We start from the raw sequence: 14,498 nt of genomic DNA, 5'->3' as shown, positions 1-14,498 counted from the left end.
TTGAAAGTGGAATCTTACCCGGGATATCCAAATAATGCTAGAGGAGAAGTGAACAATTTGGCATTGTTTCGTAACATCCATCCTCGTCTACAGAGGTGCCGACTTTTAACTATATTTCGTCTACTAATTTTGTAAGTTTTACAATTTTTTCAGGGCAGCTTAGGAATCACTCATCCAACCTGTTGCAAATAACTGTTTGGTACACTGACCAAGGTTTCGACATCTCTAAGAATGTCTTCACCAGAATCAAATTTTGAGAAACCCTATAAAATAATACACAGAAAATAATGGCGAAAAGTGTTAACCAAGATAACTGTCATGACGTACAAAGGTTACTTAAGTAAAATTACATTGTGAGAAACCACTCGTCACAATTAAGAGCAGATACGCTCAACTCAAAAAATAAAACATGTTCCAGCCTTTGGCACGTGCCCTATCAAGGAACACAATCAGACTGATTGCTGCCATGAAAACAATGTAAGCTGTGGCGCCTATCGGACGCGCACAGTGGCATGTGCCCATTTGAAACATAACAAATTATTGAAAAAAAGACAGTGTATTATAAAATACAAAGGAAGAGAGCGTAATGTAAGCATGCAGTAGTGAAGCAGATTAAGTATAACTAAGAGCCATGTACTAGGCTTTGCAGAAATTACTATTAAGTGAAGGACAGAACAATACACACCGAACCGCCAAAGAAACTGGTATAGCCGTGCGTAGTCAAATACAGAGATGCGTAGGCTAAATAGGGAGAATCGGCGCTGTGGTCGGCAACGCATATACAGCAGGGTGATTCACGAAGATCTGCAAATATTTTAGTATGTTATTCTAAAAGTAAAACCAAAGAAAATAGTTCATATAAACATAGGTCCGCAAATGTTTGGTTACGGAGTTACGGCTAATAAAAGATATTGCCTGAAATTTAGCAACTTTGCTAATACGAAGCCATCGCAAAACTGTACGAGGTTAAAGTAAAGCACGATTTCCATTTATTTTGTTATTGGTTTGGTGAATATAATTAAACAGGCCCCAGACGTGTATCTGCAGTAGTTTTCCAGAACATCCAGAGAAGCAAAGATTATTATACAAGTAAATTTGTTTACTTTCCATTAAGAATGTAGAAACGTTCATCATTGTTGCCAACTGTTAGTGATTTGTTTCTGTCGTTTCCTAACCTTGAAACGAGTTAGTTTTCTGTATTGTTCAGTGAAAGAACATAATGACAGTGTATTTAAGCGAAACAACATAGTAACTGTTGTAATTTGTAGATTATTTATGAAATAGGGATGCCTTTCAAATTTACGACAGACGAATACGCCTATATGGTACTTATTTATGGAAATGTGATGGTAATGCTATGGCGGCAGTTAACAAATATCGCGTACGTTATGCAATTCCGAATGCACCATGAATTAGTGGAGTATTTCGAATGTGACGGGAGACAAGTTCTCCACCTAGCCATCATAACCAGTACGAGCGCTCGTTACGTGAAGACGATGATGAGGATATTATGGATGCTGTTCAACGTAGCCCGGGTACCAGTACACGACGTATCTCTCAGCGACTAGGCATTTCGCAATATGAGGTATGGTGTACACTGAAGTACAGTAATTTCTGTCCTTATCACAAACACAAAGTGCATCATTTACATCCCGGAGATCCTGCCCTTCGCTTGGAGTAGTGCAACTGGTTAAATACTACTTGGAATCGGCAGTTAAACAAATACATTTTATTAACTGATGAGGTACAGTTTACTCGAGATGGTAATAGCAATTTACGAGGGTGAGTCAAATGAAAACCTTTATTTATTGTGAAGGAGTGGTACAAAGCTGTATCACTTTTCAACATAATCTCCCCCACGCTCAATGCAAGCCCTCCAGCGCCTACAAAGTGCATAAATTCCTTTAGAAAAAAAAAATTATTTTGGTAGTCCGTTCAACCACACACGCGCACCGCGTGGCGTAACTCTTCATCAGAACGGAACTTCTTTCCTCCCATTGCGTCTTTGAGTGGTCCAGATATATGGAAGTCACTAGGGCGCAAGGTCTGGTGAGTATGGTGGATGAGGAAGGCACTCAAAATACAGGTAGCCTATGTGATTGTTACAACTGTTGTACGGGAAGCGTTGGGCCTTGCATTGTCATGTTGCAAAAGGACACCTGCTGACAGCAATCCACGTCGCTTTGATTTGATTGCAGGTCGGTGTTTGATGCACTGGTGACAGTGGTCCCTCTAGGCATGTAATGCTCCAAAATGTCGCCTTTTTCGTCCCAAAGGAGAGTTAGCAAAACCTTCCCTGCTGATGGTTCTGTTCGAAACTTCTTTGGTTTTGGTGATGAGGAATGGCGCCATTCCTTGCTCCCTCTCTTCGTTTCCGGTTGGTGGAAGTGAACCCAGGTTTCGTCCCCAGTAACGATTCTTGCAAGGAAGCCATCACCTTCTCGTTCAAAGCACCGAAGAAGCTCTTCACAAGCATCAACACGTTCTCTCATTTCAGGAGTCAGCTGCCGTGGCACCCATCTTGCAGACACTTTGTGAAACTGGAGCACATCATGCACAACGTTGTGTGCTGACCCATGACTAATCTGTAAACGTGCTGCAATGTCATTCAGCGTCACTCGGCCGTTTTCCTTCACTATGGCTTCAACTGCTGCAATGTTCTGTGGAGTCACAACTCGTTGTGCCAGACCTGGACGAGGAGCATCTTCCACTGAAGTCACACCGTTTGCGAACTTCCTACTCCATTTGTAGACTTGCTGCTGTGGCAAACATGCATCACCGTACTGAACCTTCATTCGTCGATGAATATTAATAGGTTTCACACCTTCACTACGCAAAAACCGAATAACAGAACGCTGTTCTTCCCTGGTGCAAGTTGCAAGTTGGCGGCCATATTTATACTGATACTGCTACGGTATGTGTGCATTTGCACTATGTTGCCACCTACAGGCCATTCTGCACGCTGTTTGTAGCACACTTACCAACTTATAGGATAACGGCGCGAAATTTCGATTTGTTACTACAAATTTAAGGTTTTCATTTGACTCACCCTCGTACATAACGAGCAGGTATGTTTTGAAGCAAACCAACATGCAAGAGTGCAACATAATTTCCAGCAGCGATTTATCATAAGTGTGTGGTGTGGTTTAAACAACACTCTTTATTGGCCCATTCATTTTTCCAGGACGTTTAAATGGCGAGACGTACTTACAATTCCTTAAAGAGGAAATGCCCCGCTTGCTCGAAGACATTCCACTTGTTACGGGATTGCAAACGTATTTTCAAAATGACGGCGCGCCTCCAAATTTCACCAACGCCGTTCCTACACATTTAAATGAACTTTTTCCCCAGAAATGGATTCGTCGTGGTGCTAACATCTGTGGCCATCCAGACCGCCTGATTTAACACCAATGGGTTTTTGTCTGTGGGGATGGATGAAAGACATAGTGTATGAGGACAAAGACATTACGTGTTCGAATTATGAATGCAATAGACGAAATCAAGAAATATCCTATGAAACTGCAACGAGCAACAAAATCCGTTCATACACGTGCAGCTAAATGCATTGAACTCGGTGGGGATATTTTTAAACATTTATTTTGAATGTATTGTGAAATTGTATGTACAGTGTACAACTTCCTTACCACTGAGCTTTGTTTTTTCCGGTTTAACATGAATTCACGTGTGCTATGGTATTAATAAAAGCAGATTTGACACATTCATACAGTTTTAGCTGACGTTATTACCATCATTTTTCCAAAATTAAATTCTCTACAAGTTCTGTTGAAAACTTCGCGCAATTGCATGGAATTTAAAAACCATATTGGCCCAGGTAGTTAATAAATTAAAAATTTTACTAAATTACTTTTGCTTTTCTGAATGTTCTGAAAAACTACTACAGATACACATGTGGGACATGTTTTATTAAATTCATCAAATCAGTAACAACAAAATAAATGGAAAGCGTGCTTTACTTTAACCTCGTACAGTTTTGCGATGGGTTCGTATTAGCGAAGTTGCTAAATTTCAGGCAAAATCTTTTATTAGCCGTAACTATGTAACTAAACGTGGGATCTATGTTTATATGAACTTTTTTCTTTAGTTTTAGTTGTGGAATAACATATTAAAATACTTGCGTATCTTCGTGAATCACGTTGTATAAGAGAACAAGTGTCTGGCGCAATTGTTAGACCAGATACTGCTGCTACAATGGCAGGTTATCAAGATTTAAGTGAATTTGAACGTTGTCTTACAGTCGGCGCACGAACGATGGGACACAGTATCTCCGAGGTAGCGATAAAGTTAACATTTTCCTGTACGACTATTTCACGAGTGTCTCGCGAATATCAGGAATCCGGTAAAACTTTACATTTCTGACATCGCTACAGCCGAAGAAAGATCCTGCAAGAACGGGACCAACGACGACTGAAGAGAATCGTTCAACGTGACAGAAGTGCAAACGTTCTGCAAATTGCTGTAGATTTCAATGTACATTTGTCAGCGTATCCTTGATGACTGCACGACACAAAGCTTTACGCCTCGCCTGGGCCCGTAAACACCGACATTGGACTGTTGATGAGTGGACACATGTTGCCTGGTCGGACGAGTCTCGTTTCAAATTGTATCGAGCGGATGGACACGTACACAAGTATGGAGAAGACCTCATGTCAGCAGGGGCTGTTAAAGCTGGTGGAGGCTCTGTAGCCGGCCAGGATGGCCGAGCGGTTCTAGGCGCTACGGTCTGGAACCGCGCGACCGCTACGGTCGCAGGTTCGAATCCTGCCTCGGGCATGGATGTGTGTGATGTCCTTAGGTTAGTTACGTTCAAGTACTGTTAGTTGTAGGGGACTGATGACCTCAGTTGTTAAGTCCCATAGTGCTCAGAGCCATATGAACCATTTTTGTGGCTGTGTAATGATGCGGGGCGTTTGCAGTTGGAGGGATATGGGATCCCTGATACGTCTAAATACGAATCTGACAGGTGACACGTAGGTAAGCATCCTGCGTGATAACATTCATTCATTCATTCATGGCCATCGTGCATTTCGACGGACCTGGGCAATTCCAACAGGACAATACGACACCCTACACACAGAGTGGCTGCAGAAACACACTACTGAGTTAAAACCCCTTCGCTGGCCACCAAGCTCCCCAGAAATGGACATCACTGAGAATATCTGGGATGCCTTGCAACGTGCTGTTCAGAAAAGATCTCCTTCACCCTTTCGTACTCTTACGGATTTGTGGACAGCCCTGCAGGATTAATGGTATAAATTCCGTCCAGTACTACTTCAGACATTAATCGAGTGTGTGCCACGTAGTGTTGCGGCACTTCTGCATCCTCGTGGGGCACTATACTGTTAGGCAGGTGTACCAGTTTCTTTGACTCTTGAGTGTACAAAAATTATACAGCTGTACAATCCGGGACAGTAACGTTTAACTTTTGTAGATCCAGAAAACTGTGACATATTTAATTAAAAATAAAATTTTATAAATCTCAGGCTCAGATTAAGACCTAATCACCCAGACGCCTTTGATGGACGAATCACTTGGCGTCTTACAGCGTCCGACCTGGACTCGATCCGCGCGCTGTTCAACGAGAAGGAGAAGGAGCTGTCGGTGGCGGTGGCCAAGGTGGAGGAGCTGACGCGCCAGCTGGAGGAGCTGAGGGCCAACCGCGGGGGCGGCGCCGGCGCCGGAGGCGGAGACGGCTCGCTGTCTACGGGGGCGGCCGACGGCGCGCCGCCAGGGGCCGCCGCGCTCGAGCTGGACCGGCTGCGCCGCGAGCTCATGGTGTGTACTGCGCGGTGCTGCCGCCGCCGCTGCTGCTGCTGTCGCTGTCGCCCTACCTCCACTCTGCAACAGGAAGCACTGTACAAAGGACGTTAAATTTATTTGTTCACCTCGATCGCAATTTCATCCTGTTTCGCCTAGTTTGATATTAATTTTATTTGTTTATTTGCTGCCATTTACAAATGATCTGCCACCTTGGTACTAAGACAGGCCGTACTTTCACAATACGAAATTGTACACGTACAGAATATGATACTTATCTTTGTTACTTCTTATTAAAAAGGATTAATAATATTGCAGCTGTAAATACTTAAAAGTAATTACGAAACTAAAATCTTAAAATTAGCGATTTATGAATGGAACATAGGAATTTATGAAGACAGAGAAGATGTTATGACTTATTATAACCTTAAGACATATTATAAATTCGGAAAATTTTTCAAAAATAAATAAATGTGGTGTGCGTACTATAAGACCTTCAGTACACACACCATCAGATTATTTGACTTGTCGCTCTAACGAAGTAGGCGAGTGTCGGCAATATGTCTCGTGGTCTTATCGTGGCGTGTTTATCTTCTGCCGTTAGGTCAGACGATAGAAATGCCACTTGCACGCTTAGAGTAGCAGATTGACGGTGACCAACTTTAAACAGAACTTGATTAATTTTCACACACATTTATTAAAATAACAAGCATAAAAATTCCTTAACTTGGTTCTGGATCCTAATTACGATTGACAATCTGAAGTTCCTTTGGTCTTGGTGCGTTAATCTTATTGTCACATATCTCCGATACTTGACAAAGTGTCTATACGTTTCTCTTCATGGCTATGTGCAGGAATATGATAATCTTATTAGGCGCAGACTGAAACTTGACTACAGACTAATGCAGACTGACTAATCGGAGGTCTGTACACTCGTTATAATACCTCGAGCGTTCAGGTATCACTGCGCGAGTGTGATCCTCGAGGAGAAAAGGTTCTACGTTAGCAGCAATCTCATTGGCTGCGTTACATATTAATACGCGGATCGGCGGAAGCAGAATTTGGTCCGTCTCTAAGACAGCGCCATCTCGTAGAGCGGAGACGGACGAGCGCTGCGCCTGCGCTGTTGTGCTTAGCGGGGCGCGCTCTAGTGGGAAAGTTGTGTACGCGCTGACTACGCGGAACTATACAGGGTATTACAAAAAGGTGCGGCCAAACTTTCAGGAAACATTCCTCACACACAAATAAAGAAAAGATGTTATGTGGACATGTGTCCGGAAACGCTTAATTTCCATGTTAGAGCTCATTTTAGTTTACGGTCATATCGGGATCAGTGTCACCACCTGATTCCATGTTGGAAACAGTGCTGTTTTCCAACCTCTACATTCCTTCCTGTCTTTGCATATAGGCTCGTTGTCTGGCTCGGACATAATCTCTATAGGTCGCTTTGGATATATCGTCAGTGAGCGTGCTGAACATGGTCCACTGGTCTTCGTCTCTGAGCATTGCGTGTATGGTGTCTTGAGTTTTAAGTGTATTGTGTATCTGATGTTGGTATATCGTCTGCAGAAAAGACGATGTGTTGGGGAACCCTCTTCCCCATTTTGTAAATGTTGGGGTCTGCCTCAGACTCACGTGGCTTCAGTGCATGGTATAAGGGCCGTGTCCTGTTAAGAAGAGTATCATACCGCGGCTGGCATCGATATGTTTGAATTTGTCTCTCCCTTCGGACATGTCCGAAAGAACAGATACCGTCTTCATATAGTTAAGGCTAACCGGCCACTGACCTCCTCCTGTGCAGATGCACACGTATTGCCGGGGCTCGATAAGGTTGTCTGCCGCGGGTAATGAGTGCATTGGGTAGGGGCACTACGAACGTAGTGTGTGGACATTGAGTTAGGAGTGTGGGTCTCACGGGTAGCGTGAAAGGGATAAATCTGTGCAGTCGCGCTATTCTCTGTGCCTTCGGTGGCTCATATGGATAGAGCGTCTGCCATGTAAGCAGGACATCCCGGGTTCGAGTCCCGGTCGGGTCACACATTTTCAACTTTCCCCGTTGATGTGTATCAACGCCTGTCGACAGCGTGGGTTCTTGATTTAAGTATCATTTCTTATAAGTTGTTTGCCACTCATCTTGCCAAGTATCAATCCTCCAATTTTTTAACTGTTTAGTGCCAGTTGGTACTCTAGTGATGTATCGAACCTGGTCGTGCCTCCCCACTACATAGCCGCTTTACATCTTATCATAATTATTGGATAGATTCCGAGCATCACACAGTGTGATTCCACTGAGGTGAGGCGGCGCCGGAAGCCACCGGCAGTGTTTAGCCGCTCCTTTGTCCTCGTCTGACGAGGATCCCGTTTTGTTGATAGGCTGAACTTTTGAGCCCATGTGCTGGCGGTGAAGTTAAGTACCGATTAGAAGAGAGCACACTAGTGTGTCCGTTTAACTGACAAGGGGAGTTTAAGTTGTTCTGAAATTAGTCTTGCAAGTTTGTGCACTTTTGTTCGTGACAATGCACATGTGTTCATGGAAATTTCGCTTTCCGTCGATGTGTAATCCAAGACAGCGTGTGGTGACTGCTCGTTTTTTAACGCGAGGGTTTCTCTGGAGAGACCCTTTCAGTAAAGTATGTTGCCTTATTATCGGCTATCTTGAGTTTGTTGTTGTGACAACATTGTGTTGCTGTTTCGAGTGTTCCATTTGCTATTTTTTCTAGCTGGGACCTATTGGTAGCAGACACTACGACCAAAAGGTCGTCTGCGTAAGCGACAACTCTATCTGTCGCTATTCTCACCTCCAGTTGTTGCAGGAGGGGTTCAATAATGTCACACAAGATGGAGCCACAGATCGACCCTCCGGGGCAGCTTTTTGTAATTCGTTTGATTACTTTTCGTCCTTCCATCTGCCATTCGACCACTCTGCTCTTACAGTAGTCTAGTAAACTGTTGTGTTTCGGATACCTCCAGTTGTCTGAGCAGCCTCTTGAACATTGCGCGTCACCAGAGATTATCAAAGGCACCCGCAATGTCGATCGTACGACATACTTAGCCATTAGGAAGTGATAGCTGAAACAACTCAAACTGCGTAACACTAAGATGACCAGCGTAAGCGAACTACCTGGAAGGACAGCTACCGGTCACTTTGACCGTCGAGATTTACATTTCTTTTTTTCAGTTCAACTTAAATAAATTCAGTCCAATGTCTTTATATGTCGCTAGTGTATTTCGCTCACTCTATGAATGTAATGCTTATTTTTTTTGTATATCAACTATAATTAACTAAAGAAAAAAGAATCGGAGTAAGGAACACAGAAACTAAACTATATCACTTAACTTACAAATACACACGTAATTATGGAATGCCGTTTTTTGTTTCTGTGACTTGTTCTCAATTATAGATCCAATTAGGCCATAAACATATATTGATTAGGAAATGCAAAGAAAAATTTTCATAAACTGCTGTCGCAATTACGAAAAAATAACATTGGCTTTCTCTACGACGTGTTTGCAATCTGAGCCGCCTCCTGCGGGTTCGGGGATAAGAATAGGCCCGAGGTATGCCTGCCTGTCGTAAAAGGCGACTAAAAGGAGCCTCACACTTTTCAGCCCTGTAAGTTCAGGTCTCATTTTATGGTTTGACCTGCCGATTTCCAAATTCTACAGAAGTGCGGGCCATATGGGGAAGGACGCCTTACGTGGTGCATGAGCTATCCATAGTGTCCGTAGATTCGAACTCCTGAACTTCTGTTCTTGGCTTTGCGTCTCCACGTGTAATTCAACTATTTGGGCGAGGACACTTTCCAGGGTATGTCGTCTTCCGTTGTCTCCTGTCCTCTTTCGCCCCCATGACAGTATTGGATTTCTCTGCGTCCAATATCCAGCATTGTAGCCATTCCGTTCTGGTGGGGCCGTCATGTACCCATTTGGTGGTAGCCCCCTGCCAACACAGGGATCGCACCGCTGATGCCTGAGCTGTTAACTCCCCACGTATGCCAAGCCTGTCTTCCTGGAGCATCAGGACTCCTGGCAACGGCCATCATGCCAGGTGGCCTTTGTTGTGGCTGAGTGGCGCCCGTGGGAAGAGCCCCTGATTGGAGTGGGTGGCGTTAGGGCGGATGACACGCAATGAAGCGGACTAAGTCATCTCCTGGTGGTGACCATACGGTGCCCGCAGTCTCTAAGAAGAGCAAGATCGCGTACAATGCCGACAGATATGACCCTAAATCGTTTCCCTCCCTCGCTACACCATTGGAGGAACGCAGGGCTACAAAAAGAAGAGAGCCATATTCGTCTCGGTACTTAGTCTGTAGCAGAATGGACGGGAACTCCTTTCTACCTACGAAGCGTCAGTTTTTTGTTGAACATCTTGAGGATAAGTTTGGGGAAGTGACAGCGCTGTCCAAGATGAGAAGCGGTGCAGTCTCGATAGCATTCCCAGCCAAATCCCGTGTATTACGCGCTTGTGACCAGCTGGGTGATATTCCTGTTTCCATCACTCCCCATAAAAGACTCAGCATGGTCCAGGGGATTGTTTTCCATCGCGACCTCCTCTAGCAGTCTGATGACCTCCGCGCCAGTCTAGAACGGCAGGGTGTTCATTTCATCCAGGACGTTTACAGGGGACCCAAAGGCAACGGGGTTGTTACTGGTGCCTTCATCTTGGCCTTCGAGGGTGATTCATTGCGTGAAAAGGTTATAGTTTACTGCTGTGACGTTAAACCGTACGTCCCTCCCCATATGCGGTGCTTTAAGTGCTAGAAATACGGGCACATGTCTTGCCGCTGCACATGTCGAGACTGCAGACGTCCACTGCATCCAGATGCTCGCTGTGTGCCTCCTCCCACTTGTATCAACTGAGGAGAGCAGCACTCCCCCTGCTCACCAGACTGCAAAGCACTCCAAAAGGAGCGGAAAAATCATGGAGTACAAGACCCTGGACCGGTTGAATTACCAAGAGGCTAAACGTAAATTTGAACGATTACACCCCATTCGCTTGACGTCCACATACGCTGCAGGTACATTTCCATCGCCATTACAAGTACCAGTCGTACCACACTCTGTGCCACGATCAGTGGGTCCTCTGGGCCTCCAGAATACATTTGCCCCCTTGGTGGTAGGAGGAAAATCTCCTTCTCTTGCTCCCAAAGTACCTACTTTGGGAACAAGGCCTCACAAATGCAGGGGATATTGGTCCCCTCCCATAGAAGCAACAGTCTCCTCTGGCTCCTCTCATGTGGAAGGGGTCCCTTGGGACCCTCTCTCCCAAAGTCTCCACTAGTGCCACAGCGGACACTCACCGTTGGCTCAAGGAGCCAAAAGCTGCTGGATGAAGAGCTTTACGGTCTTCCTCTGTGCCTGAAGCTACTTCAGAGAAGTCCTCCCAGCAAGCCCCTAAAGAGAAGCGAGAGGGAAAGCAAACAAAGAAGTCTGGTAAGAAAAAGGACCCTTTGGTGGCCCCAACACCACCACTCCCTACCAACTCCGCACCTGCAGATGAGGTGGAGATCTCAGCATCCTGCAACGACCTGGATCTCACCGATGCCTCACCCCCAATAGGAATGGATACAAATACTCATTCGGTGGCAGCAGGTGACCCTGAGGTGTAGACTTCCTCATTGAGTGTTTCATACCTTCCCGGCCTCATGATAACGTCACCCTCCAGTGGAATTGTGGCGGTTTTTCCACCACCTGGCTGAGCTATAGTAACTGTTGAACTTTGCACCTGCTGTCCGCATTGCCCTCGAGGAAACGTGGTTCCTGGCAATGTGGCCCCCTGCCCTTCACAGCTGTGGGAGATATTACAAGAGCTGTAGCAACTATAATAATGTGTCAGGTGGATAGCTATCGGCCTATCAGCCTCACCAACGTTCTTTGTAAGCTGTTAGAATATATGGTAAGTCTGTGGCTGTGTTGGGTCCTGGAGTTACGTGGCCTACTAGCTCCATTCCAGGGCGGTTTCCGCCAGGGTCGCTCTACCATTGATAATCTAGCTTTCCTCGAGTCTGCCATCCAAACAGCCTTTTCCAGACACCAACACCTGGTTGCCGTCTTTTTTGATTTATGAAAAAAGCTTATGACACGACCTGGCGACATCTTGTCCTTGCCACATTATATGAGTGGGATCTCCCAGGCCTGCTCCCGATTTTTATCCAAAATTTCCTATCGCTCCGTACTTAGGGTGTCCAAGTTGGTGCCTCCCTTAGTTCTCCCAATATCCAGGAGAATGGGGTCTCGCGGGGCTCCGTACTGAGTGTATCTCTATTTTTAGTGGCCATTAACGGTCTAGTAGCAGCTGTCGTGCCGTCGGTCTCACCTTCTCTGTATTCAGACTACTTCTGCATTTCTACTACTCTTGCTGGTACTGGTGTTGCCGAGCGGCGCCTACAGGGAGCCATCCACAACGTGCAGTCATAGGCTCTAAGCCCACGGCTTCCAGTTTCCAGTCGCGAAGTCGTGTGTCATACACTTGTTTCAGCATTGTACCGTTCATCCGGAGCCGGAACTTTACCTTACTGACGATCCACTCACTATAATGGAGACGTATCGATTCTTAGGACTAGGTTTAGACGCCCGACTGACATGGCTTCCTCATCTTAGTCAGCTGAAGCGGAAGTGCTGACAGCGTCTCAGTGCCCTCCGCTGCCTGAGCAACACTAACTGGAGTTACAGGTCGCTCTACGCTGCTGCAGCTCTACGGAGCCCTTGTTCAATCCCGCCTTGACTATGGGAGTCCGGTTTTTGGTTCAGCGGCTCCCTCAGCTTTGCGTTTACTCGACCCAGTGCCCCATTGTGGCGTTAGACTGGCGCCAGGAGCTATTAGGACGAGTCCGTTGACCGGCGTCCTGGTGGAGGCCGGAGTTCCCCCATTGAAGGTTAGGCGTGCACAACTGTTCGCCAGTTACGTTGCACACATTCGTAGTTCTCCTGAGCATCCGAATTACTGTCTCCTTTTCCCATCCACGGCGGTTCATCTCCTGCATCGGAGGCCCAGGTCAGGTCTTATGATTGTGATTAGCGTCCGATCTCTTCTGTCTGAGGTGGAGTCTTTGCCTTTACCACCTATACTCGAGGTCCATTCACGTACATCTCCATGGTGTACACCTAGACCGATGCTTTGCTTCGCTTCCTAAGGACTCAGTTAACCCCGCAGCTCTCTGCTGTCACTTCCTCTCGATTCTTGACATGCACCAGGAATATGAAGTGGTTTACACGGATGGCTCGATGGCTGACGGTCACGTTGGCTTCGCGTATTTTCATGGAGGACATATTGAATAGGCATTCCTTGCCAGACGGCTGCAGCGTTTTCACTGCAGAGCTGGTTGCCATTTCTCGTGCTCTTGCGCGCATCCGCTCATGCCCTTGGCGAGTCGTTTCTTCTCTGTATTGACTTCTTGAGCAGCCCACAAGCTATCGACCAGTGCTACCCTCGCCACCCTCTGGTAGCGACCATCCAGGAGTCCATCTATGCCCTGGAACGATCCAGCCGTTCCGTGGGGTTTGTATGGACCCTAGACCACGTCGGAATCCTAGGAAATGAACTTGCCAACAGGGTGGCCAAACAGGCTACACGGAAACCACTTCTGGAGATCGGTATCCCTGTAACTGACCTGCGATCATCATTACACCGCGAGGTTTCTCAGCTTTGGGAGACGGAGCGGCATGATCTCAGTACGCACACCAAACTGTATGCTCTTAAGGAGACTACGAATGTATGGAAGACCTCCACGCTGTCATCTCGCAGGCACAATGTGGTTTTCTGCCGGCTCTGCATTGGCTATACGTGGCTAACGCTTGGCTACCTCCTCTGTCGCGAGGACCCACATATGACTGCCATCCACATGCTGCTGGACTGCCCACTTTCCGCTGCTCTGCGGCGGACTTTTAACCCCAGCACCCTACCTTCGGTGTTGGGCGACAGTGCCTCAACAGCAGATTTAGTTTTGCATTTTACTCGTGAGGTTTTTTTTTATCGTACCATCCAAGGGTGGGTATTTAGCCTTCTCTCTGAGGTAGCCACCCTCCCTCCATTTTACTCTGTCGCACTTTCTTGGCATTTGTTTGTCTTGGTGGTCGTCTTTGCCCTACATGTGTTCACCATGTCTTTTTGGGGTAGATATTTTAATGTGTTGCAGAGTGGTTGGCTCGTCCTCTTGTATTATTGTGATCAGCCATCGCAGACTATATGCTCTATGGTTTTAATACCTTCTTTTCCTTGTGGTGTATGTTTTCCCCGTTTTTTGTTCCTTCCATTCGTTTTCTTTTTAGGTGGGGTGTTTTTGTACCTTGAGCCTTCCTTGGGCCAGGAAAACCCTGTAGTTTGGTCCCTTTATACCCCCAACCAACCAACCATCCAGTCAGTCACCATCCTTATCAAAACACTTTGCACAAGCGTACTAAACACTTCCCACACACGGACGACGTATGAATTTCTTGCACCGCACTTGCATACTTTGTTTTGTTTCAGTTTCTGCGTTCTCTTGTTTGGTAAGTTTTCCACACTGGTACCTTACGTATTTCAGTGGTCGCAGTGATTGTATGAACAGGGCTTTTCCTTTATCATACGTACAGACAAAAAAAGTTCTTCTGGTAATCTGGAAAGAAACATTCGCCAGATAACATTTTCTCCAGTAGTCTCTCTGTAAATTATCCGTGCGCTGTTTCCGGCAGGGTCTAGCATGTTGAAAGATGCGTACAAAGGCCATCTGTGGCAGCCATACTTG

At 46.0% G+C, this 14,498-nt stretch overlaps 1 protein-coding gene across 1 annotated transcript in view; it reads left to right on the top strand.

The window, feature by feature from the left end:
- LOC124551046 (apoptosis-stimulating of p53 protein 2-like) overlaps positions 1 to 14,498 on the top strand; it is a 454,884-nt gene that overhangs the window by 335,597 nt on the left and 104,789 nt on the right. Inside the window, exon 5 of the mRNA XM_047125910.1 lies at positions 5,564 to 5,793. Coding sequence (XP_046981866.1) covers positions 5,564 to 5,793 — 230 coding nt within the window. The remainder of the gene's footprint in view (positions 1 to 5,563; positions 5,794 to 14,498) is intronic.

This window comes from Schistocerca americana, chromosome 9 (genome assembly GCF_021461395.2).
Source record: "Schistocerca americana isolate TAMUIC-IGC-003095 chromosome 9, iqSchAmer2.1, whole genome shotgun sequence".
NCBI lineage: Eukaryota > Metazoa > Arthropoda > Insecta > Orthoptera > Acrididae > Schistocerca > Schistocerca americana.
The sequence above is the reverse complement of the archived record's forward strand: the minus strand, read 5'-3'. Positions and strand labels throughout refer to the sequence as shown.